The sequence below is a fragment of the Sesamum indicum genome, linkage group LG3, assembly GCF_000512975.1.
Source record: "Sesamum indicum cultivar Zhongzhi No. 13 linkage group LG3, S_indicum_v1.0, whole genome shotgun sequence".
NCBI classification, from domain to species: Eukaryota; Viridiplantae; Streptophyta; class Magnoliopsida; order Lamiales; family Pedaliaceae; genus Sesamum; species Sesamum indicum.
The window spans coordinates 8,996,436-9,023,887 of NC_026147.1; the positions used below are offsets into that span (position 1 = coordinate 8,996,436).

At 36.7% G+C, this 27,452-nt stretch overlaps 7 protein-coding genes across 9 annotated transcripts; 2 read left to right on the forward strand and 5 right to left on the reverse strand.

The window, feature by feature from the left end:
- LOC110011735 lies at window positions 528–1,128 on the reverse strand. The gene has a single exon (XM_020692804.1). It carries the CDS (start codon window positions 1,095–1,097, stop codon window positions 747–749), a length of 351 nt encoding a protein of 116 aa, XP_020548463.1. The 5' UTR covers window positions 1,098–1,128; the 3' UTR covers window positions 528–746.
- On the reverse strand, window positions 1,157–1,660 carry LOC110011734. Its single transcript, XM_020692803.1, has one exon. The coding sequence runs from the start codon at window positions 1,532–1,534 to the stop codon at window positions 1,184–1,186; it is 351 nt and encodes a 116-aa protein (XP_020548462.1). The 5' UTR covers window positions 1,535–1,660; the 3' UTR covers window positions 1,157–1,183.
- LOC105157771 (eukaryotic initiation factor 4A-8) lies at window positions 3,189–6,392 on the reverse strand. The gene is made up of 5 exons (XM_011074244.2): window positions 6,194–6,392; window positions 5,154–5,220; window positions 4,932–5,038; window positions 4,268–4,698; window positions 3,189–4,063 (listed from the first exon to the last, which is right to left on the reverse strand). The coding sequence occupies exons 2-5, from the start codon at window positions 5,216–5,218 to the stop codon at window positions 3,428–3,430; spliced, it is 1,239 nt and encodes a 412-aa protein (XP_011072546.1). The 5' UTR covers window positions 5,219–5,220; window positions 6,194–6,392; the 3' UTR covers window positions 3,189–3,427.
- Window positions 9,272–11,700, forward strand: LOC105157773 (glycylpeptide N-tetradecanoyltransferase 1-like). Its single transcript, XM_011074245.2, has 2 exons — window positions 9,272–9,536; window positions 10,163–11,700. The coding sequence occupies exon 2, from the start codon at window positions 10,179–10,181 to the stop codon at window positions 11,475–11,477; it is 1,299 nt and encodes a 432-aa protein (XP_011072547.1). The 5' UTR covers window positions 9,272–9,536; window positions 10,163–10,178; the 3' UTR covers window positions 11,478–11,700.
- Window positions 11,503–15,993, reverse strand: LOC105157774 (telomere repeat-binding factor 4). 2 transcript variants are annotated; one of them, XM_011074246.2, is made up of 6 exons: window positions 15,644–15,993; window positions 14,434–14,624; window positions 13,947–14,031; window positions 13,249–13,332; window positions 12,454–12,730; window positions 11,503–12,254 (listed from the first exon to the last, which is right to left on the reverse strand). In XM_011074246.2, exons 1-6 carry the CDS (start codon window positions 15,791–15,793, stop codon window positions 12,223–12,225), a joined length of 819 nt encoding a protein of 272 aa, XP_011072548.1. In that variant the 5' UTR covers window positions 15,794–15,993; the 3' UTR covers window positions 11,503–12,222. The 2 variants fall into 2 exon arrangements, with proteins under 2 accessions (XP_011072548.1, XP_011072549.1); XM_011074247.2 differs by lacking the exon at window positions 13,249–13,332.
- LOC105157775 (dihydrolipoyllysine-residue acetyltransferase component 2 of pyruvate dehydrogenase complex, mitochondrial) lies at window positions 18,129–24,896 on the forward strand. 2 transcript variants are annotated; one of them, XM_011074249.2, is made up of 19 exons: window positions 18,129–18,341; window positions 19,315–19,405; window positions 20,345–20,460; window positions 20,568–20,653; window positions 20,738–20,778; window positions 21,100–21,155; window positions 21,246–21,320; window positions 21,418–21,510; window positions 22,109–22,351; window positions 22,481–22,553; window positions 22,689–22,786; window positions 23,103–23,188; window positions 23,268–23,343; window positions 23,610–23,677; window positions 23,757–23,823; window positions 23,908–24,003; window positions 24,082–24,184; window positions 24,270–24,365; window positions 24,486–24,896. In XM_011074249.2, exons 1-19 carry the CDS (start codon window positions 18,303–18,305, stop codon window positions 24,554–24,556), a joined length of 1,674 nt encoding a protein of 557 aa, XP_011072551.1. In that variant the 5' UTR covers window positions 18,129–18,302; the 3' UTR covers window positions 24,557–24,896. The 2 variants fall into 2 exon arrangements, with proteins under 2 accessions (XP_011072551.1, XP_011072552.1); XM_011074250.2 differs by having other exon boundaries at window positions 20,354–20,460.
- LOC105157776 (mitochondrial import inner membrane translocase subunit TIM23-1) lies at window positions 26,421–27,401 on the reverse strand. Its single transcript, XM_011074251.2, has one exon. It carries the CDS (start codon window positions 27,338–27,340, stop codon window positions 26,765–26,767), a length of 576 nt encoding a protein of 191 aa, XP_011072553.1. The 5' UTR covers window positions 27,341–27,401; the 3' UTR covers window positions 26,421–26,764.

Here is a 27,452-nt window from a genome sequence, read left to right on the forward strand (position 1 = left end):
ATATATAATTAAACTGTCCACTTGAAATAATTGTGCTTTCATCATTACTTTTTCTTGAAATAATTGTTATTTCTTCATTCACTAAACTAAAGCACAATATATCTTTGATCATATTACAAAAGATTAGCAAATTGTGATGATATTCTCCTCATAGACTCTCATATACTCCCAATTTTAGGGATTATTGAATAAAAGTAAAAAGTTTTACTCAAATCTGAAGTATGAGGCAATCGAATTAATCATAAAATTAAATTAATTACAAAATAAGTATGATACATTTGATATTTAATTAGTTATTTTTTTAAACTACACATCAATTTGCATCGACAAATGTGTTGTTAATATAATTGGTTTTAATCCAAACAATTTGAATTAGAATTAGAATTAGTTCTTGAAAAACACAGAAAAGAATTCAACCACCTTAATTTCTGACAATTACCAATTCACATGGAAAAAAGAAAAAAAAATGACCAGTGCACTCGGCTTCTTGATCATCAAGAACTTCACATTGCTTAAGCAAAAACATGTTTGAACAAGAAAAAGAGCTACCCATCTCAATTCAAGGACAAGCATGAATAGAAATTCAAATTTCAATGTTTTGGATTTCTTGAACATCAAGAACTTGACAACCCTTCACCAATAATATAAACATAAACCCAAAAAAACAACAAAAGAGAGAATTGTGACATACCAATAACCCCCTCCCCCCCCCCCCCCAAAAAAAAAATGAATTGAAAGAAAGAAAATCACCAAATGCCATGAATGACTTGGTTGCAAGTATCCTTGATCCACCTGAAGCTCTTCTTTACAGAACCCTTCATTTTACCTTCTACTTCATAAGCCTTATAGCTAGCAACTCTCTTCTTCCTCTGGAACTCAGGGTCTACCTTCAAACTCCAACTCTTTGAAGAAAAACCATTGTTTTTACTGCCACTCTTCTTGATTTTCACCTCGTTAAAGCTGCCCTTTTTATCACAGTCAAGATATGGAGGAGGATTATAGGCGGAAGTGCTGTAGCTCCTGAGATCATTCATGCTGGTTGGCTGCTTCTGCATCCCACTTTCTCTGCTTGATTTGGATCTTGAAAATTTCTCCATATATAGAGAAAGTTGATGCACAGAAACTGAGGGGAGGCCCCCTCCCCCCCACCCCCCAAAAAAAAAATGAATTGAAAGAAAGAAAATCACCAAATGCCATGAATGACTTGGTTGCAAGTATCCTTGATCCACCTGAAGCTCTTCTTTACAGAACCCTTCATTTTACCTTCTACTTCATAAGCCTTATAGCTAGCAACTCTCTTCTTCCTCTGGAACTCAGGGTCTACCTTCAAACTCCAACTCTTTGAAGAAAAACCATTGTTTTTACTGCCACTCTTCTTGATTTTCACCTCGTTAAAGCTGCCCTTTTTATCACAGTCAAGATATGGAGGAGGATTATAGGCGGAAGTGCTGTAGCTCCTGAGATCATTCATGCTGGTTGGCTGCTTCTGCATCCCACTTTCTCTGCTTGATTTGGATCTTGAAAATTTCTCCATATATAGAGAAAGTTGATGCACAGAAACTGAGGGGAGGGAGAGGAAAAAAGGGTTCTTGTGATATGCTGCTGTTCAGAGTCTTTGTAGAGGGAGTGGAGGAGTTCTTGCTGTGGCTTTTAGCTTTTTATAGCAAGTTCCTTAGCTGTGACCAGTGCCACCCTTTTAATTATTATTATTATTATTTGGGGGTTCTATTTTACTAATTTCAAAGTCCTTTATGTATTTTTTTCTTTTAGTAATTAAATTATTATTTTTTTTATTTGAGCATTGCAAATTAAATTATATTGTAACGTGGGATTTCTCTCTTTTAGTGTGTCTGTTATAGTTGACAGTAATTGAATTATAATACTCGATATAGCAAGTATCGAGGTTTAACTCTTGGTGCGTTGTTCGAGTTGTAGCAATCAAATTGAATAATATTTCGATAATTTTAGCAGCAAAACTATTTTATGATGGTTAGATTCCTTAAATTCAGTGGGTTTACTTTTTTTTTTGAATTAATTCTATTTATATCCATGATCTATAATTTATATACACAAATCATCTCTTGTCTTGTGAACAATTACACATACATCTATAGAAACGTCGATATCATTACACATACTATTAATTTTTTCAAAATTATACATACATCCCCAAAAATATCATCATTATTGCAGAAATTACACCAACTTTTTTACTGTCAACGATGGTATTTGTGATTTTTCAAAATGTTAAAACTGTGTGTGCAAATATAGCATAGGTTAAGGCCCGTAAATGTAATTTTCTTTTTCTATTTCGTGTGTGTTTGTCTCTGCGCAACACATATTTCGCATTGGACTAATATGTGAAAGAGTTGGATGAAGCTGATGATGCTTTCGGGCAGTTCACTGTGTTTTGAGGCCACTTTTGCTGCAGATTTTGTGGCTCTTGGCAATGGTGCAAGATTTGAGGTTTTAATTAAAATCTATTAGTTGACCCCTTCTCATTAACGTATCACACTTCTTTAGTTTTAAAAAAGTAATGTAAAAAGAATGTCATTCTTGTCGTTTTCTACTTAAAAAAATGTTCTTGATTCTATAGTTTAATCTAATTATACAAACACCCGTGTTAATTACAAAGTTACGAATTCATTTCTTGAAATTAATTTTAATTATAAATACACCTCCTATTAAATGACAAAATTCTATAGAAACAACATCACTCAAAGATGTACCTATAATTTTATAAAAGTAAAATATGTTTTTATAATTAAACTTAGGGCAAATACTATATTTGATCAGTTTTTGTATAGAATTACTTTAGTCTCTCAAATTCATTTTTTGACTTTAGCATTCTCAAATTTTACTTTTTCTCTCAGTTTGCTTTCTCTGACCATTTTTAGACAAAAAAAGGCCAAAGGACCAAACTAAGACAAATATTAAAATTTAAAAATACTAAAATCAAAAAATGAACTTGGACGGATAAAGTAATCTTAAACAAAATCTTACCAGACCAAATATTACATTTCCCCTTAAACTTATCCCTTTAAGCCCCATTTACTTTGTGCATGGTATATCCGAATGATAAGATAAAATCGAAATTTAATTTTAGGATAACAAGACCTCTTCCAGAGTATTTGTATTTCAAGAAACACTATATGAAAAAAAAAAGAAGAAAGAAAATGGCGAAAAAGGGATAATAAGTGAATTAGATTTAACCAAAATTTTGGGGCAAAAATTGCATACGTTACATAAACATACCTACAGACAAAATTTGCATTAGTATATATGCTGCATAGATGCATGCAGCAGTTGGACTGGGTGGAACAGTTGATCTTTTGCAAAATAAATTGGACAAGAGGAAAAAACATTAACTAGCAACAAGAAACTTCAAAGCCCCCCTTTTTCCCTCAAACAAACCTAAAAAAGCACCTCAAAGAAGATCAGCAACATTTGATGGGAGTTCTTCGATGATAACGTTGTAGAACTTCTGGATGTCGTGGAGCATTTTTTCATCATCCCTCGTCAAGAAGTTTATGGCAACTCCTTTCCTTCCAAACCTTCCACTTCTTCCGATACGATGGAGATAGTTCTCGGGCTGAGTTGGGAGATCATAGTTTATGACGAGAGATACTTGCTGCACGTCAATACCACGAGCCAAGAGATCGGTTGTGATGAGGACACGAGAAGAGCCTGAGCGGAATTCGCGCATGATGATGTCTCGAGTGTTCTGGTCCATGTCTCCATGGGTAGCTGAGACGGTGTGGTCCCGGCCTCGCATCTTGTCAGTGAGCCAGTCGACTTTCCGTCTAGTGTTCACGAAGATGACACTCTGAGTGATGGCAAGGGTCTCGTAAAGATCACAGAGTGTTTCCAGTTTCCAATCTTCCTTTTCAACGTTGACGTAGAACTGCTTAATACCCTCGAGGGTTAGCTCATCCCGCTTCACCAAGATCCTCACAGGCTTATTCATGAACTTCCTGGTGATTTCAAGGGCTTCTGGTGGCATTGTAGCAGAAAACACCCCAACTTGTACTTTACTTGGCAGCAACTGGAAGATATCATATATCTAGCAGCACAAGCATCCAGTAATTAGTAAGTCCTCCAAGAAAGAAAATATAAAATCACGAAATTATGGACAGGGCCATATCTCAGAATGACAAGGAAAACTGGTGGCCATCCACAATATAGCATTATACAAACACAAGTATTTACTGGCAAGCTCAAAAGGTTGCAGAATCTATTACAGCAAAGCAAAGAAAAAGAAATGTACCTGATCCTTAAAACCTCGTGAGAGCATTTCATCTGCCTCATCCAATACAAACATTCTGATGTAATCAGCACGAAGTGACTGTCTCCGCAACATGTCAAACACACGACCAGGGGTTCCAACAACAACATGAACCCCAGCTGAAAGAATCCGCTGATCCTCACGAACACTGGTTCCACCCACACAAGCATGAACCTTCACGCCAAGGTAGTCACCAAGCGCTCGCATAACCTTCTCAATCTGCTGTGCCAGTTCTCTAGTGGGTGCCAAAACCAAGGCTTGGCACTGTGTTAGACCATAATCAAGCTGCTGCAAAATGCCAGAGCAGAAGGTAGCAGTTTTCCCAGTTCCAGACTGAGCCTGCTGAATGACATCAAGTCCCTTGCAGAATGGAACAATGCCCCTTTGCTGGATGGCGGAGGGCTTCTCAAAACCTTCATGGGACAAAAAGGTGAAAACAATATGAGAACGCCTTGCTACGTCCAGTTATAACAGAGATAAATGATTTGTAAAAAGGCAAAGGCTTGAGGAAGTAGTCAAGTCTAATCAAATTTATCCATAACAACTCTTCCATCAAGCATATCTGGCTCTTAAATAAGGCTTGAAAAACTTGATCGTCCTGATCTAGTTATTCTGAAGATAAAAGACAGCTCATTAGCAAACATACCATATGCATAAATGCCTCTAAGGAGGTTTTCTTGAAGACCCATAGCATCAAAACTATCATAAACCTCATCATAAGAAGTAAAGAAATCCTGTCCATCAACTTGGAGCCTGCACCAGAAAATTGAATAAGATAAAAAAATCTATCTAAATTACTCCTATATTACCAGTCAATATTCCAATGAATAAGTCCGGATACACATTATTATTCACACGGGAAACTTACACTTCCATCTTTGCATCATACTCACGCGCATCAAATTGTGATCCTGCTGGTGCCAAACCTGCCATAGCTGCAGTTTCCACAAAGTATTGATAAGCTTATTGTACTAAATAAGAAGTAACAAGTTTATATTGGAAAACTGACAAGAGAGTAAAAAGAAAAAAAAAGGAAATCAAGGGGGTGGGGTGGGGAAAGAAATCAAACTAAAGAAGTGAAAATATAAACTTAAAAGATCAAAAGATGGGCAGAAGAGCCACATGTCATCCATTTTTCAAGATAAAAGATTTCAAAGAAGAGCCAAACTTGCAATCCACCAGATATGAAGTACAAGCATTACACTTCTTTTACAATGTATGGGGAAGATATTCAGAGGGGCAGGGAGCTATCATACAACAAGGACTAAATGGTCTACAAATAATAGCTCCCATTTTCCTCTTCCCCAAGATTTTATACCTGCTCTCACAAGCAACATACACATTCCAGAGGTTCCGAAAATAGGGTCAAACAACAGAGAAGCCCATAAACCTTTTCACCAAAAGATGAATCATTTTACCCAGAAAACTAATAAATTACAAAACAATCTGCTGGAAAGGATTACTCCTTCGGATCCCAGTCCACACCGGAGTGCCACCGAAGTCAGTATCTTCAACTACATTGATGCAATACATATAACTTATCCCAATTAAACAAATGAACTATAGCTCCAAAATTGAATCCCATTAAAAAAAAACTCGCAGACATTACATTATATAGGATTGAAACCTTACACCACACGCCGAACACTACACAGGTTTAATCCAAAAATAAGCAAACCTCCAAATTCCAAGATCCCAAAACCCAAAGAATCTCCAGAAACCTAAAGAGATATCTTGCACTAAAGGCATCACTTTCTCACACTATCACAGTACAGAATAACAGATCAAATACCATAACACACTGAAAAACCCAACACGATAAAACCTACAGAACACTGGATAAATAAAACCCAACAACCAGAAAAAAAAAAGGGCAGAAATAAATAAAGGCATTATTATAGATCGAACCTTTGAATTAGAACGAAGAAAAATCTTGTCACTGTGATTGATTAAATTGGTGAATAACTCCTCGGATCTGCGCCGTGGAGTTGGAGGAAGAAGAGAAGTTGGTGAAAGAATTCGCTTTTGTGTTTGCAAAAAACAAGGGGCTGCTTTAAGGTTAAGGTTTCCCCCTTTTATACTAAAATTGCGGCTAGGGCAAATTCCTAAACTTCACCACTCTTCATAGTATTAGAGAAAATCTGGAAATTGGCACGACCTATTGACATCATCACCTCCCACTCTCAATTCCTTATTTCCTTTTATAATCATTATATTTTCAAACTCCCAACTCCAAATTGATTGTGTTACATACTCTTTTTTTTAAAAAAAAATACATCGTGCTTCTATAAAATTTATTATAATTATAAATATTTTTTAATTTAAAAAATTATAAATATGTCCCGTAAATTAATGATGGTTTAATAAATACTCCATTATTATAACTCATTGTATGAAAAGTATTTGTGAAATAGTCGTAAATTTAACGGAGTATTTGTAATTTTTTAAATAACAAAGCAATATTTATAACTGATGTGTATAGTCCAAAAACGCTTAGCCTAATAAGGAATGTACAACATAGATCGAACCCACCAGCCCGTGAAGAATACGACAACCCATGATGAGGACAACGCACTAGAAGATTACCAAGTTCGGCCGAAGAGGGAAGCGCAGTACATGACTTACCAGACCATAGGCCTGCCCAGGAAAAGGGAAGTGCCCCCAATTTTTTGGACTCCTTGCAAAGTAGGAGTTCTCACGTAAAAGGAGTCATCCTCTAACAAAAACCGTGCTGATCAAGTTAGAGATAAGATGAAATCGAGCCTTATTCATGATTTTCTTACCTTTTTTCTCAGAGATACAGGTAACGTGTAAAAGTCCCCACAAAGGGGGACGTCTTATTTATAAATACAGGCAACACCCTTCAACACGAACACCTTCAAAAATCTGGAAATTGTCTTGTTATTTTGCTGCAACTCTTAACTCGTACTCTGATTATATTTCTCTTATGAAAATCTTATTTTTATCTCAATTTTTCATTATGATTTATTTTTTTTATTTATTCTTAAATCCGAAACTAATTTGAGCGTCGAAATACTAACGCATTGTCTTGCAGGTCTTATTTCTCAAATTATTTTGCTCAATTAACCCAAATTTATTATCAAGATTATTGGACCCATATTAAAACTGCACGCATCAATAACTATAATAAATTTTAAAAAACAAGATAATTTTTAAACAACAAGATAATTTTGTAACTTAATTTTTTAAAAAGTAAAATAATTCAAAAAATATATAACTTGGATAGTAACAACACTTCTTTCCTTTTTTTTCTTTTTCATAATCACCTGAAAATGATACACACTTGTTCAAGAGTCGGTAAAACTGGGCCTTTTCCTAATGGACCAGGCCCTCAGCTCACATTGGATTTGGATCCATTTTTGTGATGGGCTTGGAATCTCATATACTTGCTTTTGGCATTGGGATCCGGCCCACTTGTTTTACTTCAAAAAATTAAATTAAATTGAAATAAATGGATTTTTTTCCCAATTGAAAACAAATTAAATTGCTCTCCTTTTTTTGTGTAATGAATCAAAATTCTCTTGTATTTTAGATTTTTTCTCTCCAACACAAAAAGGGGGGAAAGAAAAAGAAAAAAGATCCAAATAGAAATGTAATTCTTGGACTATTTATAGGAACTTAAAATGTCAATAATTAATTTTTTTAATGTAATTATTTGATTTATTTCTCACATTTTCTTAAATTTATTACATGAAATTCATTATTATGAAATATATTATTTATGCATTAAAAATCACACGGATCCAATTGATATGAACTATGTTCAGAACTTGGGCCGAAGCGAATGCAAATCCTAAAGGGAAACCTGTAAAAAAGGCGTTAGCACTCCGACACCTAAGTTAGTATTGAATTTAGGAGAAAAATAATTATAAGAAATAAAATGTAATGAGAAATCATGATAGAGTAAGCAATTTCATGAGAGAAATCGTGCTAAAAGTGCAACTCGAATGCTAAAACAAAAATAGAGAGTGATTTTTCAAATTTTGGAGGGTATCCCTGTAGAGGGATTGAAAGTTTCCCTGTAAAGAGACTGAAAGTTTCCCTGTAGAGAGACTGAAAGTTGTTAAGGGACTGCACCTGTACATATAGAGGGGCCGTCCAGCTTTGATGAGACTCTGCAAACCTCCTTTATCCTCGGAAGAAAGGGTCCAAATTCGTGCGCATAAGACTTAACTTGGTCTTATCTTCAACTGATCAACCCGCAACAATACATCTTTGCTTGGGGAAGGACTCATTTCTTGCGAGAACTCCTATTTTTGTGGAAAGTCCATTTATCGGGCTTTGATCATAATTCGAGTAAGGGAATGCCTTTAACCTCCTTTCATCGCCAATCTGTTTTCTAGGGAGCACCGCCCAAGGCCGCTTGCCAAGTCCCTCTTGGGTCTCTTAAGATGTTATGGGCTCTCATTTCTTTCTTATTTTTGAATCGCCTAGGCCTATTTGAATTAGCCTATTTTTATGCACATCAATTATTACTTAAATATTTATAGTAAATGGATATATGAAGTATCAAGCGCCACAATTATAATCATTTGCTCCTATAAAATTGATTTTAATAAAAAAAATTATCGATTGAACACAATTATAAAGCTTAGATTACTAAGGGCACAAGAATGCTTTTGGCTTTTAATCCGTTGGATTTAAATTGATCGATTTGAATTTGAAAAAAGAGTTTTAAATGACTCCATTTGAAAAAAATATTCAACAAAATATATTTTAAAAATAGAACTAATTATATGAACACATTTAAATAATTTGTAATTAAGATTTTGAAATTTATAATTTCAAATTCTTCAATAATAAAAAATTATTTATTTTCGTCACTACAAAATTATAAATATTAGAGGATAGTCCATTAGTTTGAACTTCCAGATCTATTTTTAAAGATTTTGGATTCAAATTTTGGGTGGATACATGAATATGTGTGTGTGGAGGGGAACAAAAATTGCAAATGTCACATTGAAATATCGAAAATGCCCATGCATGTTGATGTTAGGGTTAATGAAAGGAAAAGGTACATCTTTTGTTCCAACATCAATATTCCCATTGCTTTAGCTCAAATTTCATGATTCCTTCCCTCATTTTTCGTTGATCCCCATCACCCATTTCATCTCTCTCTAAACAATCAACCTCCTTTAATTTGTAGTGCAATACACCCACAAAAATTCCCAATTCTAAACACCATATATCTCCATAATTGTGCGTATACGGATTTCTAATCTTGTTTGAGGTAAACGCACTCTCGCAATTCCGTGTTCTGATTCTGTGTTATGATTTTTGCTGGTTCAGATCTTAATCTGCAAATTGGGCGAATGCTTGGTTTTAGCTTATTGTAAAGTCAGTGTGAAATTCAAGTAGAATACCGGTGAATAATTGGAAATCTGGATGTTTTCTGTTAATTTATGATCTGGGGTTTTCCGGAAAATGTGAAATTTAGCTGCGAAATTGTTTCTTGTGTGATTAATTGTACTGTCCACTATTTAGACTCGTTCCTTGTTCAGCTAGTGCAAAAAGTTGATGAAATTGCATGGATAATGATGTTACTTTTCTGATTGTGTTCGTGCTATTGGTCTGGACTTGCGTGAGTGTTGTTCGGATGAGAAATTGAGTGTATCTATGTTTTTCCTACTAGTTATTTATTCTTTTTTAAAGCATTTGATACTGCATTGTGATGAATTAGTTGCTTATGCGTGTGAGTGGATGCGATTGTCTGTCTGTGACGCCTAAATCTTGTAACCTTCATGTTGATGATAGTGAGAGTTTAACTATTTTTTACAGATGGTAGTATATCGCTAAATTTTTATAACTATTTTTGTTGGAAATGTGATTTGTGCTGCTGTCTTAATGAAATGTCAGACCAAGTCTTTTGAGAATGGCTGAAAACGATGCACCAACTGAAAACAACGTTCCCTCTGGTGATAATAGTAAACCTCCAGAAAACGAGAATGAAATATCAATTGATGCATTGGCAAAGAAGGTCCAAGAGTCTCTCTCCCTTTCGAAGAGGCATAAGTTTTGGGAAACCCAACCTGTTGGCCAGTTCAAGGATCTCGGAGATACGAGCCTACCTGAAGGCCCAATTGAACAACCAACACCACTGTCCGAAGTCAAACAAGAGCCATATAATCTTCCAGGTCCTTATGAATGGATTACATGTGATTTAGATTCTGAGGAGGTGTGCAATGAGGTGTATGCTTTGTTGACCAATAATTATGTTGAGGATGACGAGAACATGTTCAGATTCAATTACTCAAAGGAGTTTCTTAGATGGGCACTTCGTCCTCCTGGTTATTTCCGAAGCTGGCACATTGGAGTGAGGGTGAAAAGTTCAAAAAAGTTGGTTGCGTTTATTACTGGGATTCCTGCTAAAATCCGAGTCCATGATGCTGTTGTGTTGATGGCGGAGGTAAATTTTCTGTGCGTTCACAAGAAGCTTCGATCAAAAAGACTTGCTCCTGTCATGATTAAAGAGGTTACACGAAGGGTTCATTTGGAGAATATCTGGCAGGCGGCTTATACTGCTGGTGTTGTCCTCCCTACACCAATAACAACTTGTCAGTATTGGCACAGATCTTTGAATCCAAAGAAGCTTATCGATGTTGGGTTTTCCAGGCTTGGTGCAAGGATGACAATGAGCCGAACAATAAAGTTGTACAAGTTACCAGAGCAGACAGCAACTCCTGGGTTCAGAAAGATGGAACCTCATGATGTTCCGGCTGTTACTCGTTTGCTCAGGAATTACTTGAAGCAATTTGTTGTTGCACCTGATTTTGATGAGAATGATATTGAGCACTGGCTGCTGCCAAAGGAAGATGTTATTGATAGTTATTTAGTCGAAAGTCCGGAAACTCATGAAATCACTGACTTCTGCAGTTTTTACACTCTTCCCTCTTCTATACTTGGTAACCAAAACCATTCCATCCTAAAGGCTGCATACTCTTACTATAACGTGGCCACAAAGACTCCTTTACTTCAGCTAATGAATGATGCTCTCATTGTTGCCAAAAAGAAGGACTACGATGTCTTCAATGCTTTGGATGTTATGCAAAATGAGACTTTCTTGAAGGAGCTGAAATTTGGACCTGGAGATGGGAAACTTCACTACTATCTCTACAACTACCGGCTAAGGCATGTACTGAGACCATCAGAGCTTGGGCTTGTGCTCTTATAGGTTGAGATCCGGATTTGATTGTGCACTCCAGAGCAAGTCATTTTTTGTATGAGTGAGCTCTTATGAGTTCATGGATGGACAAACTATCCTTTTATAATTCCCACCCTCTGTGTTAGTCTTTTGACTTGGTTTAAAACCAAAGTAGATGAATTTGTAACTGAACATTTGTACTAAGTTTTTGGGCACTTTTATCTGTTGTTGTCTAGTCTCAAATTGGGTTGGTGGTGTTAGATAAAAATTGGCTGCATTCACTATTATCTTTTGTAGTATTCGCCATGTTTCTTTAGGTACCTGCTAAAATGATCTCAAGAATAGGCTGAAATGATAGTAAAAAGCGAATGAAACAAGAGAACGAGGAACTTACCAATAGAAGGGACCAATCCAGAAATAAGTGCAGGAGAGAGAAATAGAAACCGGACGATTTTAAAGGTAATGAAGAATTGTCATGTTATATAACAATATCACAGACCCAGGACCATAGGGGAGAGTTGAGAAGAGATGGCCAGAATACACATCAATTAGTAGTCGTCCCTAAATCCGATGATATGTCAAAAGCATGGCACCCTTGCAAGAATTCTTTAATTATCACCTAACTGCATAGACTCACAAATACAGAATTATCTTGAGCCTGTCGCCTCCTAGCTAACAAAATTAGTCTCATTCTGGTACGGAGAAGATGGAGCATCTCCTCTCTCATTGGATCTTATATACAATGACGAATTAGTAACTCTATCATACAGATCAGCTAATCCATAAGGATGTATTCACCTCGGGAACCTGAAAACGAAAAATACACGTATGAGAAAGCTATATCATGTCAAGTTATCCTATATAACGCAGGAATATTAGTCATTGCTTTTAGAATTTGTAGTCTCCTTTTTTATTCCTTGATATGGAGGACAAATAAATGATATATCTTTCATAGACCGACACGGGAATAATAGCCAGTACAATGGGAGGGAGTGGCGAAACTTACATCTTTCAAAAAGCTCTTTACAGAGTGTATGCATTGCATCTGCATCTTCAGCCATTTGTGAGACCCTTTCAGACTCTTTAAGTGCTTCAGCCATCACGAAGGCTTTATTTTCTGCTTCAGCGATCCACTGGGCAGCTGATCTAGCTGCATCTTCCACTGTTTCATCAGAGATGGTCAAACTAGACTGCTGTGATGGCCTTGGTCTGACATCCTTTTGTTTTGGACTTGGTGTTTTGGTGCCCAAGGAAGCATCTTTAATCTTGTAGCATTGTAGAACCTGAGCAATATGTCAAGAGCAACATTTATTATAAAAATTAGACATATACCATCTTAAATCCTTGTGAGAAAGGGAGCTGGAGACATGGACAACTGTATATCTAATTATTCGATAAGTTTGTTGTTAGTTGCATTAGTCCTATTTTAGCTTCATCTTCCAACTTGCAGCCACATCCAAGATATGATCCTAGTCACCAACTTCTGGCATGAATCCAGACATAGTAAGTCCTAGTCCATGTTACAAGTAATCTTGTGTCATGAGGAGAGTACTTGCAGCTCACAATCCCTTGACATGTTTAACAGAGTGGTTTTAACCCATTACAGATATAGCCTAAAACAGAAAAGATAAAAAGCATTTGCAAGTGGTAAGAAGAGCATAACATCATACTAAAGTGAACTTTAAAGTGAATGATCTGGAAGTCTAAGTATCTCAAAGTCTAAATCTATGTTTCTGACAGGATTATGGTTTAGAGTTCAGGTTACTCATGGTTTCATATTATCAGAGAGGAAATCATATACCTTCTCAAGTTTGCCTTGCAAAACAAGTTTTCTCAGCTTTGAACTCAATAACCTTCTGAAATTTTGTGGCACCTCATACTTTTGCTGTCAAACATGAGACATACACATTAAACTTCTGTTATATATTATCCTACCTGGTGAATTAAGCAACACATGCAGATCACTTTTTCCCGTAATGCAAAAGCAAGAAGTGCAAGTCATCATACAACCAAATACTCACTTTAGCTGGCAGCTGATTTTCTCCACAAAGGTAAGCAAATTCATGTATTTTTAAAAAGGTGCAACTAAATGCAACAAGTTCAAAGCCCACTTTCATGAACATATTTATTCTTTTCAAGGTTTACTAATGTTCTTTTAAAATTTCAATTCAAGTGAAATGCATATAATAGTCTAAATTGTTTGTCATCACTCAAATTGTAGGTCATTTGGAGTAATTTCAATTACATTGAAGTAGAACACGTGAACAGGATGAGTCAAGAGCTGTAGAACACTTAAAAGGGATTCCTGTTAGTTTTATGCGTCAAAAGAAAATGACATGTAATATTTCAGTCAATACTGAATAAGTTATCAAACTCATCTTACAAGAAAGCCCAATGGACTTGCTAGAAATCAATTTAAGCAAAAACTTAAGATAACTTCATAAGATCTCCTTTTATTGCACGCATACAGTATAACAGAGGGAGAATGCAATATCCAACCTCAATAAAACCAACAATTGCACCAATATCAGAGCCGCTGGGGTCTTTCAAGGACGAAAGTGCTTCAAGTATCATTGCATTGTATCTGAGAAACATGAGAGTAGTCTCACATGAAATAGCAATAGAGAATGATGTATATATGCAATATCTACACGATGAAAAACAAATATTAGAACAGTGGGTTTAACAAGGGTGAGGTCTCCAATATCAGATTATACAGAAAAGCAAATCAATAAAAATGTTAGCATCTAAACTAAAATCCTGGGCTGGGCAATAGACAACCATAGGCTGAAGTTTCAAGAATACCCTCAGCTTAGGTGTGTCAAGTTAAGAAGAAATATATTAAAAAGTGGAAGATGGAATGCAAGCAGGGGCTTACTGTGCAAAATGTGGAGTGGGATCACAATCACTGGTCATAATCTGGGAGAGACCAATTTTTAGATCATAGTAAAACCTAAATCAGCAGAAATAAAGAAAGGAAACATACTTGGGGACATTCTTTGTTTCCTGTGGGCTATGTGGAGGATTTTCATTAGCCTTCTCCTTCGAACTAAAAACAGTAGAACTATTTTGAGGTTTTGGGGCTGCTGCATTGGATGCAGTTGCTTTTGCTTTTGGAGTCACAGAATTATCTCTACAGCCTTGTCCATGGCTAGCACCCATGTTCCGCCACTTGTCCTGATTAGATAAATCAGAAAGAGATCAATGAATACCTTTAAAACAAATACAAGGAAGAAGCACAGATGTGGATGTCAAACAATTTTACATGCTAAACATAATTAACTTATTGTTTATTTATTTATTTTTGGGTTATGATTAGAGAGAAGTTTGATGATATCCATATGAGCTGAGAAGAACATTTCTGACAACTTGCTTTCTTACAACATTTTACTGAAATCCCAAACCCTAATGTTTGGGTATTGGATTTTTAATGAGTAAAAACACTAAGGAAAAATCTTTTACTACTTCAAACAATACATCTTTGTTGTTTTATCTTTCGATGTTTTCTCTTTCCATTTACTCCCAAAATACGAGGTCAAAATGGAGCTTTGTATTTCCAACATTTTGTATTTCAAGAACCACATGCTTATATCTTTATTGTCTAGTTTCCTCGACAGTATTCTCAAAAACCACTGAAAATACACTAAAGAAAATGTGCAGAAACTAGTACCCAAACTCAAGTTTTGTCCTAAATTCCACTTGTAATAATAAATAATATAGTGTTATCAATACAGTGCCAATTGCACAATAATTTTCCCAAGTGACCAAGACATAAAAGCAGCGACGTTCTCGTAGGATACAGAATTGGTAAGTGCTTGAACTAAGCCAGTTGTTGACAGGGTAACAATGAAATACACTAGTGCATGCTGGGAAGTAAGGTGCAGCAAGAGAGAGTAAAGAAATAAATTTCAAATATACTAAACAGTACATCATTGACAAATCTTCAGTCGTACACTTCCAATAACATATAAAAGACACGGTATGATCACATCTATGGCCAATTAAATCTCAGGTCCAAATTTTAGAACACCATCAGATAGAGATAGCATAGCGTCAAATACCAAGAATTAACAGAAATCACAGTTCTGAAGCTACATTGACAGACAAAACATCGTGAACTAAAAATATAAGCAAGTAAAATTGAAAAATTAAAAAAAAATCCAAATTAAAGGCAGGAGGCAAACAAAATGATGAACCTTGAGGTCAACATTGGAACGGTTTGCAAGTTTTGGAGCGAACTCTGAATCTATGAGGATATTCTTCCACTTTCCAGCGCCGTGCTTCGCCACCCCCGCCTTCAGTGCTTCCTCCTCCTCCGCCGTCCACTTCTGCTTCTGATTCCCCATTTCACCTCTCCTCCTTCGAACAATTCACGGTCGCCAGCAGAATCAATCCGCTGTAAACAATCTGAATGAGTGTTAATCTGAATTTGAGAGGAAACGATCAATAATTTTTAGCTGATTTCCAGAATTTCGAAATTTCGTAGGGTCCAGAAATTGAAAATATTGAAAATTGCCTTTGGGTGTGTGTGTGTGTGTATGTGAAATCTGTCTCCCGCTCGAGTGCACCTCAATTTTGTACCTTTTTATATGTCCTACGATTTCTTTTTCTAATTACTTTTCTTATTTAAGTAATTCCCCCTTTCTTTTTTTTTTTTTAAGAAAAATACTAATAGCAATGACACATTAGATACGTTTACTTAATTGAAGTATGTCCCATACTTGTCAATGGTATGTCCCATATTAAGTATCCATATTACTTTGTCAACCTTTGAATAATTACACATAGTTTGATAATAATATTTTATTATAATTACTCCAATTTAATTATATATATTATATATTTACCCAATTGCAGGTATAAAATTACTTTGGGAATGTTAAATAAGTGTAATTTTAAAATTTATGTAATTATTTTGCTTATGTCATTATTTTTTGTTCAATCATAATGGAAGTGGGTTAGTTGTAAACGACTAATTTATGGGTGGGTGTAAGTGTTATTTTAAAAAAAAAATAGTTAGATAAAATTGTAATTTTATATTTTTTAAAAGAGTCTATGTATAATTTAACCTTCCAAAATATTTATATATATTTCAATTATTAATATTTGTTATTACTAAAATCTATTTTGATTAAATATATGGAAACTATGCTTCAAAAGTTTGAATAATAAAAGTTGGGAGAAGTAAGAGAGGGGTAAAAAGAAGTAAGATGACGAAAACTCCAGCGTTAGTTTCCTTTTAAATGGAGTTATTTAGTTACTAAATTAAAAATTTTATGCATATCGAGGTCTCATGACATTACGAGTATCGAATTTTTTTTAAAAAGTTTTAAGATTATTAGAAATCTAACCTATAAAATTGGAATTAGCACTGCGATGTTTAAATTGATAAATACGAGATAAAATAGAAACTGAATATGTGTAGTTCGTGATTAAATGAATTATGTCGCCGAAGGTGAAGCACTTGAATATGAAAAATAGTGGCGAAAATTCATGTGGAAGATCTGGAAAAATGAGAGAATCCGAGTGGGATTGCAAAGTGGGAGTTATAGTTTTTTTGTTGAGTTATCTAAACCCCCCTATTTACAGGAGCATATTTTGAAAGTTTAGGTATAGTTGGAGACGGTTAAGACATCTCCAAAATAAGTGGGATGTTATTTTATAGGGATAGTAATTATTCAGTTGTCATCGAAAAGATATGTCAGCAATAAGAGATCATGTAAGAACAATCGAGAATATAAGGAGTTATATACATGTAGCAATAAGAGATCATGTAAGAACAATCGAGAATATAAGGAGTTATATACATGTTTCCATAAGTTGGATCCAACTAGCTTATAATGTCCCTAATAATACCTTTTTATGATGACATAGGTTATGATATGTAAAATATGACTGACGTAGCGGCCTTGTTGTTCGACACTGAGCTTATTAGTATAGATAATGTTCTAAGGCATTGTCCCGTTAGTAGGGCAATAGGACTGGGCTAGTTGGTCTAATAGTTTTGTTGTCTATCAAATATGCTTGGGTTAGCGGGGTTCGTGCAGCTGGGTTGAGCGAATGTGGGCCTGACTCATTGATTTGGACTTCGATCTGTTTTAAATTTGGATTTGAAAAAATATTTATTGTATGCATCAATAATGTTTAATCAATCAAATATATTTTGGAATAATTACACTCATTTTTCCTGAAATTTAGTGTAATTATATGTAGACCCCATGTACTTTAAAAAATTACATATAACACCCTTGAAATTTGCTTTTGTCTAATAAATAAGCCATTCCATTAGTCAAAATTTATCGAATTTGTTGATATTAATAAAACAATCAATTCGTTTTATTACACCATACCTCAGAAGAGGGGAGTGTGCTTATCCCTTTTATTTTAAAAATATTCTTCCTCAAATACTGCTCCATTTAAGTTTTATCCCTTTCAAATTAATTTTATTAATATTATTCACTTTTAATATTGCGATAATTATTATTTAAAATTATCAATTATTTAACGACAGAAAATTTCACAAATACGCCCTCAATCCATGGTAAATAGCCCCTTTTTTTGGTACCAAAAAGGAAAAAATAGAAAATGGGAATGCAAGGTGTGCGGTTTGTATGTTGCTGACTCTGTTTTAGTTTTATATTATATTTTAGCCCCACCGCACACACATAACGCACACTTTGAAAGTGGTATTATTACATTTCACTACTACTTCAACAAATACAAACAACCAAACCCGTTTAATATACTACCGTCCGCCTGCCTTTTTCGACCGTTCAAAAGCCAACCCTAGGATTCCCACTAATCAACCCACCCAACGATTTGATCTTACTCCGGTGAAGAGCGAGGGATTCCGGCATGACGTGCGGTGCTCGGATTTTTCACTACTCCAAAAAGGTGCTCCATTTTCGATGACATGATTAAGTGTTTTTCCGCTGACATGTATGGATGCATTTGTTTATTTTGTCTTGTTTTCTGATTCTATTTCTTAATCTGGATCGTCAGTTTACATACGAGAGATTGAATCTGAATCGGGAATGTTAGCTCGTATTTCAAGATATTGTGGGTGAAATGATTCGCAATATGTTTGGGATCTTACCGTTGATTTGCTGCTTTTGAGCTTTACATTCGTTTTAGAAGTTGCGAAGGACAGTGCGGTGTGAGAATGTTGTGTAGCGGTGGGTTTTGTTCAGAATTTTTATTGTCCTTTGGTGTTAATTCGGGGATTGACTTGTTGTTAGTCGACTGGGGCGAAGCCCAGCGTCCGTTGAGCTTTTTTGATAAATTATTGCTGAAGTCCCGGAATGCATGATTGATGCAGGTGACCTTTTTGGGGAGCATCTTCCCTAGTGGTAGGAAGGGGACCTAACATGTAAACATGGTGTTTTGAATTCTTTAGTGGAATGGGATATGATATGCCAAATTTAGAGTGTCTTACTGGGTACACAAGCTAGGAGCTTATTTGCTTTGTAATCGTGAGTGGCTGACTGGTGTTGTTAATACTGTCCTGGTCCGCTACATGACGGCTTTTGTAGTTTTGACATACATTTTTCTGTACATTTGTATTGTGATGATGCTTTATCTTGAGATTCATTCTCCTAATTAAATTATAATTATATTGGTCGCGGTGCTGTAGATTTATCATCCGTCAGCTTCCTTGACCAAACATATCTTTTATACTCAGTACTTTATTTAGGTGATGTAGTAGCATAATGACTTATTTACATGTTCTCTGCTGTTTTGATTTAAAATAACTTGCCTGCAAATACTCACTAGGGAGACTAAAGGAAAGTATCTTCATTTCCTTGTTGATTCCTGATTCTGGAGTGTACCTTTTCCCTCAGTACATAAATTAAACTTTTGCCTACAGCTCCGTCAAACCCATAACATTTTACGAGATCGTGCAATATCCATACGCTGGATTACGAGTGACGCAAGGCCGTTGATTGATAAAATAGATGGTAAGTTACTGAGCAATTGCTCCATTCTTCTTTAGTACAGTACACTGCATGTCTCTCTTTATATTTGCCACCTAAGAACATGTGTTGAGGTTGTGGTCCTGGCTTCCATTGACTGATATGATCCTTAAATTGGACCCAAGTAATAAGTTTAGTTCACACCTTGGACGGTCATAGTCCTGAAACCTTTTATCTCTGGCAACATTTTGATCTATTGGTGCTTGCTGTCTGAATTTTTCTAATGCCTTATAGAGTAATGTGATGCTATGGTGCAAAGACGGTCTTCATGATTAAGCTTCTTGTGCATTTCTTTTAATCTGGATTCATGTATTAAATATTCATGAGCAATTAGTCACTTTATTTTACTGAACTAACTTCCATATCAAGTTAATGCTGAAAGTAAGTGTTTATGAGAATCCTGCTACTGTCTCAATTATGTGTAATGAGTCTAGCTTCTGAGCTAACTTGTACTAGATCAAGATCAAATGCCAGGTTATATAGACAGTGATTTGATAAGTCATAATTCTAGAATGAGGTTACTTCTAACTTTTAGACTATGCTGTCTGTGCAGAATATGTCGAATGGTTTCCCAATGCTTGAATGAAGGTTTTGTCAAATAGCATCTAGTACATAGCAAACAAGAACGACATGTTTATCTTATTTTAATTCTGTAGTTTGCAAACTTTAGAAATATTCAGTGACTTTTGGAACTAAATTTCTGCTTTCTTAATGCTTGGCTTGTGGCATGAATTTTAGGCCTCATCCAGTTAGCGTTAACCGTCATTTATTACATAATGATTCTACTTAAATAACATGGAGTTTTTACGTGAATCTGTGCCTTTGTTCGCTTGTACATATTTTCTTCTGTATGTTTGTATGTATGTATGCATGTATCTTGTACGTCTTTAGATTTGCATATCCGATGCGTCTATCGTGATTCAGATATTTCAGGGCCCAGCCCAATTGGTATTGGACATGGAGACAGGAATGGTTTTTCAACTTCATCCAGCAGAGGTCGCTTTACACCTAGTCACCTTTCAGCAAACGGAGCCACGGTGGTTAGATCCTGGAATTTTTGCCTCTCTTGTTTCCTGGTGTCCTTTGAGTACCTATGTTGTTTAGTTGGTGAAATCTTGAGAACTTTGTTTTAAATTATGTAATGAAGATATCAGCCATGGGAACGAACAAGTCAAATGCTTTGTGGACAGCAAGGAAGGTTCATGCACCAGTAGTAGGCTTGCTGTGCAACAGGTTCTGACAATCTTTAAAACCATATATCTTTTCATGTAAAAATATATTTGTTCTCACTGGTCTGTTTAACATGCCTGTTGCCAGTCAACCACAAAACTCAATCAGAAGTTTTTCTACGGATTCAGGTTAGTCTGGTACTCCAATCCTGCCAATAAATTATTGTTTAAGACTGAGCATGATATTTAGAGGGATGTTTTAAGCTGGTTGCTGTGTGAAAGTTAGAAGTGAGCAGATTACTGGATGACGGCATTTGTAGTGGCATGTTATATTAAAGTACACCTAATCTACTTACTCCATGCATAAAATTCACTACTAATTCTATAACTTAAAATTTTCTCATTTTGACCATTCTTCCAGGAGTTTGAATAATTTTTTTCAAGCTCCTCTCTCTCTATAGCTTTGTTTGACTCATATCAATCTACTGCTGAGCATGCTGCTTCTTTCAGGCGTTCCACCACATCAAGAGATCGGGATGCCTTCTCTGTCACCTACAATGACGGAAGCACGTGTCTTTCTGAAGTTCTTTGAATGATCTCCTTGTTGTTTACCTACAAGTATCATACTAATTGTTTGTTCTCTTGCTGTAATGTAGGGCAATATTGCAAGGTGGCTGAAGAAGGAGGGTGACAAAGTTTCTCCGGGAGAAGTACTTTGTGAAGTGGAAACTGTGGGTGCTATTGATTCTGTCTGTGCTCTCCTTCTGATAAAATCAAATACTTGTCTTGTAAGTCTGATTCCTATTTCCCATCATTTGATGTCTTAAGGACAAAGCAACTGTGGAAATGGAGTGCATGGAGGAGGGATATCTAGCAAAAATTTTGCGTGGCGATGGATCAAGTGGGATTAAAGTTGGTGAGGTACTTATCTGACAAGGATAAAGGACTTATTCACTATCTCTGGCATTTTTCATGATTTTTCTTAACATATGTTGAATAGACAAGGCAAATTTAATAAGACTGAGTTTTTTAAGACTGAAGTTTCTTATGGTGTCTTTTAGTTTTTTGTATAGCTTAAACTCTTCCTGTTATCATTTTCACCCATGATGCCCATATTAACTTCATAATCCTCACTCTGTTGCTTGATATCCTTAACATGGGCCATCTGACTCAAACATGAATTTTCTTTCTTTAGTGATGAACTCTAACCCAGTAATGAAATTTGTTCTGAATGCATTGAATAACTTTTTAGTTTTTTGTTGAGACTGCGTGTTATTTATGCCAGGAACTGTGTGAAAATGATCCATGGTTTTGCTAGTACCAGTAATTGGATCATAGTGAACTGGTACCAACTTAAATCAACTAATTAATTGGCAATAATTGCCTATCTAAACAGGAACCGGAGCTACATTATTGCATACTGATTTCCAGTTTTAGATGCAAAGAGTGTTGATTTTCGGCTGGAAATATCACCTAATTGCTTTTAGTGACTGATCAAAGTATTATTTATTCCCTCTAGATAATTGCCATAACTGTTGAAGAAGAGGAGGATGTGGCAAAATTTAAGGACTACACTCCTTCAGCATCAGATGCTGCACCCGCACCCAAAGCGCCCTCTGCTCCAACTCAAACAAAGCCAGAAGTTGCAGAAGTGCCTGTTACTTCGCCAGAGCCAAAAGTTTCCACGCCTAGTGCACCATCTTCAGCTGGAAATCGCATTTTTGCTAGTCCTCTTGCCAGAAAACTTGCTGAAGATAACAATGTAAATTAGATACTCAACTATAAAAGCCACTCGACTGCTTTAGCTCGGGTGGTACTCCTTTTATTTTCGTGTCACATATCTCTTGAACTGATTTCTTTCATGTGATACACTTCCGTTACATTAATGCAGGTATCTCTCTCAAACATCAAAGGAACTGGTCCTGATGGGCGCATTGTGAAGGCTGATATTGAAGATTATCTTGGTAGTTTTCTTGTGCCCTGTGTTTGCTTGTACTTAAGTGCCATCTGGATGTTTCTCTTCTTCATGCACCCGGAAGTGCTTGTTTGCTACAGTTATAGTATTTGATAATCCAGCTTTTACCTTCTCTGTACTGTAGCTTCACGTGGTAAGGAAGTTCCGCAAGCTCCTAAGGCTGACACAACAATCTCTGCTGCTTTGGATTACACTGACATCCCACATACGCAAATTAGAAAGGTATTGTTTTGACATAGATATCAATTCCTGTAATAGCAAAGCAAGAGTAGATTCGTTCGTTCTCATCTTGCTGGCAGAAATATCCTTGGTTTACAATAGATTAAAAGGTGTATAATAAGCAATAAGGAACCTTGCTGCCATGCCTAACCTCAACCAGGGAAGTTGGAAACATAGTCTTCAAAGCACATCCTCCTGTACTAAGTACCATAGAGTCTCTGGTGTGCAATTAATGCAAATGGTCAAGTTAGACAGATGCATTTTTAGCATCTCAATTGTTGTTCTCTGCAGCAGCTAACATATGTTGCTATCGGTGCAGGTGACAGCATTGCGGTTGTTGCAATCAAAACAAACCATCCCGCACTATTACCTTACTGTAGATACATGTGTTGACAAGCTTATGGAGTGAGTGCTCAATCTACTGCAAATGAAAATTAGCGCCACCAAATTAGTCGTATCTCTTTTAATCTCTACTTGTCTGCAGATTGCGCAGCCAGCTGAATTCGTTGCAAGAAGCTTCAGGTGGGAAAAGGATTTCCGTTAATGATCTTGTGATTAAGGTATGAGAGGCCTTTGGCAACAACATTATGTTAGATACATGCCTACGTCTTTTTTCTTTTTGTTCTCTACTTTCCTTCCATTTGTTGAAGTCTCTCCTCTTGGAAGATGCGAGGTCTGTTTAACCCTACAATAGCAAGTTTTTAGCTTCTATTCATCATGAATCAGCACCTATAAGGATAAATTCCTTTGAAGTATGTTAATACTGTGTTCAAGTAACTAGAGTTTTCTTAGAGTCAATTGCTTTAACACAACTATTTGACTGCAGGCTGCTGCCTTGGCTCTTAGAAAAGTTCCCCAGTGTAATAGTTCATGGACCAACGATTATATTCGCCAGTAAGTGTGCTTAACAAAGCGGATTGTTGCTTAGTTATCACCGGCTTCTGAATTGCAATATCTTCTATGAATAATACAGGTATCACAATGTGAATATTAATGTCGCTGTGCAAACTGATAATGGGTTGTATGTGCCTGTGATTAAGGTGAGTAATTGTCTGTGCCTGCTTTCACCTTGAGACTAGTAATCATGCCATGCATGTCACGACTCTTTATGCTTAACTTTGCAGGATGCTGACAAGAAAGGTTTATCAAAAATTTCTGATGAAGTTAAGCATTTGGCTCAGAAAGCAAAAGAAAACAGCTTGAAACCAGAAGATTACGAGGTGAAAAAGGACTAATTAATAAGCTTCATAGAGGTTGTAGTTGCTCACAGTATAAATCTTACAATATACTGTTTGCAGGGGGGCACATTCACGGTTTCGAACTTAGGAGGGCCTTTTGGCATCAAGCAATTCTGTGCCATCATTAATCCACCTCAGTCAGGCATTCTAGCAGTTGGATCTGGTAAGTCAAACTCTATTCCTTCTTGCAGTTTCTGGTGTTTGTATCATGCTGATCTTTATCCTCCTTCTTGAATCTGTATGCACAGCTGAAAAGAGAGTGATACCTGGTGGTGGTCCGGACCAGTATAAGTTTGCTTCCTTCATGTCTGTGACATTAAGCTGTGATCATCGGGTCATTGATGGTAAGTTGCCCTGTTTGGCATACAACGACTGAACAGATATATTAAACTATCACTAATTCATCTTTAACTGTATGTAGATATTGATTTGTTCTAATGAGGTATGTTAATGCTGTGTTCTAGGTGCCATTGGAGCAGAATGGCTCAAGGCCTTTAAAGGTTACATCGAGAATCCAGAGTCCATGTTGCTTTGAAGCTGTTTTTGACTTCCCTATTTTCTCCAAATTCTTCTACTCTGATAACCCCAGTCACATAAAGGAACATATAATCCACAGATGTTAATTATTTCCAGCGTGGGTTGTCTAACTGTGATTTGCGGTCACCGGAGAATAGATTTTTGTTAAATAACGAGTCCCAAGAGTAGAATGCTGTGAACTAAATTTTGCTCATGTAGAGTGTGAAAACTTCTGAGCATGAGATAATTTACTTGCCAAGGATTTTATCTGCCTCCTTGAACAGCTCTCTGGTGGAAATAAAATATTCTAGCGCCATTTTGTATGGAAATTGTATTTTCTGCCGATGTCATTATCAAAATTTATTGCATTTTCTGCCGCTGTTGTTATCAAAATTTGGGGCAAAGTTCTTCCGTTTGTCTACTCCCCTATCTGTTCTCTCAGTTCAGTGCCTACCAGGATGATCATGGAGGGCACATCCCTTTCATACCGTCCTGTTTATACAATTGTATCATTGGGCAACATATTTTCTTGCATGCAACACACCATGGGTTAGAAAACTTTTCTTTGCTCATATTTCGCAACGGTGAGATAAGACACTTGTACACTTACCTCAATGAATGCAAAGTACATTGATACTAGTTGGAAAGCAGAAGACAGCTTTATAGTATCACTCGTCCAGCCTAAATACTTCATAGTTATTACAATAAGAGGCATCATTGTACGGAAACTAAAACTTGTCGTAAAAAAGTGCATAGCAATCCCATGGCCACCATCGAATTCACCAACCCACCATCTGTGATCAAGTGCGGTGAACTCTCAAGGCACAGCCTAAAAGTTACATTCAAAAGAATGTTTTTAAGGAAGTACCCTTTTTGCCTATGCTCTATAGTCATATTGTACTTGATCAACATCAGATCATTGAAAAAACAACCACATGCATAGCGGAATCCCCTTCACTAGCCACTGCAGAACATATCACACACATTTTCCTGGTGTAATGTTTTTGGCCTGAAGATAAGAGTACCAAGAAGTTGAATTATGTGATAATAGAAGTTTCTACACGACATCTACTAATAACCTACACCAACGACTGACACTGTGATGCATATAAACTTGCTTTGATGAAAAAGAGTGACTGCACCTCAGTAGAAGCAGGGCACTCAAGAAAATGTAGATGAGCAGAGAAAGAAGCACATTAGCTCTATAATTCAAGTATGAGTAATAAATAATTGACTTCTAGCAAATGCAAACGGGATCCAATTTATTTCTACTTTTCCCCTTAGAGCATCATTTCAATTAGCAAAGAAATAAATGAAACCAAAAAAAGCAGACAACAGAACAGGATATCACCTGGGAACAATAAAGAAAAGTCGAGCAATCACTCATCATTTCAGCTAAAATAAGAACTGAAGCCACATGTCAAATCCTGCAACTTACCGAGATCACAATGAAGCATAACTATTTCTCAACTGTGTCTTCCACAAAACATAGTTTGTGCGCATGTAACCTCGAAAGTCTCCACCTACACTGTCTACTATAAATACATCCAAGCAGTCGTTGTCCATGAAGAACTCAATTATTGAGCAATCATAACATATACCCAAATGCTGATCAGACCAAGATAATCATGCATGAAAACACAGAAACAAAAAGCGGGCACAAGTCGTGGATTTTTGCCCAAAGGCAAAACTTAGGCGAAGCAACTAACTTCTGTAAGCTGAAAGCAATAACATCACCCCACTAGCCTTCAGAATTAACACCAAATGCACAATGAGAACCAAACAAAACAACCACCTGGAAAAAGGGAATGAAAGAAAAAGAGAGTCCATGTACATAGACATTTCTCCAACCCTTCAGCTGTAAGCCATTCAAAGAAACAATATGCGAAAGAATTCTACAAATTTATCATTGAGAGGGAAAATTAAGAATGGCAGTATCACTGTTCTCCTGGAATTTATTCACAAATCCATGTCTTCTACAAACAACATAAATGATACTAGAACTAGAGTACTAAATACTAATATTATATACTACAAATTGAAAAGCATGATCCTTTCATGCCTGCATATAAAGAACTTAAAATTTTCAGTGCCACAAGAGCTGAATAATCATCAAAGTTGCACCTTTAGTATAAGTAGACCACTAGTTAATTGATTAAGAGAACACCGACCGACCAAACAAAAGCAAAATCAAAATCCCAAAAGAATAAAAAGGAAAATCAACTACTCAAATCGGGACGTATCGTTTCAAAGCTTGTTTCCCGGTGACGGCAAGTCCCACAAGCATGCCGCCAATCGCCCCCGCCACGGCAGCGGACCTCGGGCCCGCCGCCGCCTTGTAAAGAGCTCCAGTACCCAACCCGGCCACCACACTGTTGATTATATCATCCGTATCTCTAACCGCGACCATACCGCTTTCAAGGCCCGCGTACAAGAGCCCGATGACACCGCACCGGTTACCGATCTGCCGGCCCGCGTGACCAGACCCGTTGAGGATCCTATTGATTTTCAGCTTCAGGGTATCCGTCGGCTCAATAGCCTTAACCCCGGAGGCGAACCCCTTGGCGGCGCCGGCCGTCGCGCCGGCTAGGTAGCCTATACCTGTATAATAGGTCAAATTTTCTCCCCATGAGCGGCGCTGCGCGTGGGCTTCCTCCTGGAACAGAAACTCCGGTGAGGTGGGGAGGTTGTACAGGGTCTGCGTCGGGAGGTGTAAATCTTGGTATGGGTTGTAAAGTCGGCGATTTGAGTTGCTTTCATCTGCGCTGTTTCCTTGATTCGGAGCTCGAGGTTGGTATGCCATGGCGGGGAGAGAGAGAGACAGAGCTTCTAGGTTAAACTGCAGCTGACTTCTTATAAAACCGGTCCGAAGTTGTTTATAGGGCAGACGACGTCGTACGTCAAAGCGACTACTG

What these genes read in the sequence shown, in the direction of transcription:
- LOC105157774 (XM_011074246.2), bottom strand. Translation starts at nt 15,793, where the DNA reads ATGGGGAATCAGAAGCAGAAGTGGACGGCGGAGGAGGAGGAAGCACTG. An exon ending in GAAACAAAGAATGTCCCCAA is followed by an intron (nt 14,032 to 14,433) that starts GTATGTTTCCTT and finishes CATGTTTCTCAG; the next exon opens with ATACAATGCAATGATACTTG. An exon ending in TGCAAGGCAAACTTGAGAAG is followed by an intron (nt 12,731 to 13,248) that starts GTATATGATTTC and finishes CATATTGCTCAG; the next exon opens with GTTCTACAATGCTACAAGAT.
- LOC105157771 (XM_011074244.2), bottom strand. Translation starts at nt 5,218, where the DNA reads ATGGCAGGTTTGGCACCAGCAGGATCACAATTTGATGCGCGTGAGTAT. An exon ending in TAGAGGCATTTATGCATATG is followed by an intron (nt 4,699 to 4,931) that starts GTATGTTTGCTA and finishes TGTCCCATGAAG; the next exon opens with GTTTTGAGAAGCCCTCCGCC. An exon ending in CACGAGGTTTTAAGGATCAG is followed by an intron (nt 4,064 to 4,267) that starts GTACATTTCTTT and finishes TTGTGCTGCTAG; the next exon opens with ATATATGATATCTTCCAGTT.
- LOC110011734 (XM_020692803.1), bottom strand. Translation starts at nt 1,534, where the DNA reads ATGGAGAAATTTTCAAGATCCAAATCAAGCAGAGAAAGTGGGATGCAG.
- LOC105157775 (XM_011074249.2), top strand. Translation starts at nt 18,303, where the DNA reads ATGACGTGCGGTGCTCGGATTTTTCACTACTCCAAAAAG. An exon ending in TACTTTGTGAAGTGGAAACT is followed by an intron (nt 21,321 to 21,417) that starts GTGGGTGCTATT and finishes TGATGTCTTAAG; the next exon opens with GACAAAGCAACTGTGGAAAT. An exon ending in TGAAACCAGAAGATTACGAG is followed by an intron (nt 24,004 to 24,081) that starts GTGAAAAAGGAC and finishes TACTGTTTGCAG; the next exon opens with GGGGGCACATTCACGGTTTC.
- LOC110011735 (XM_020692804.1), bottom strand. Translation starts at nt 1,097, where the DNA reads ATGGAGAAATTTTCAAGATCCAAATCAAGCAGAGAAAGTGGGATGCAG.
- LOC105157776 (XM_011074251.2), bottom strand. Translation starts at nt 27,340, where the DNA reads ATGGCATACCAACCTCGAGCTCCGAATCAAGGAAACAGCGCAGATGAA.
- LOC105157773 (XM_011074245.2), top strand. Translation starts at nt 10,179, where the DNA reads ATGGCTGAAAACGATGCACCAACTGAAAACAACGTTCCCTCTGGTGAT.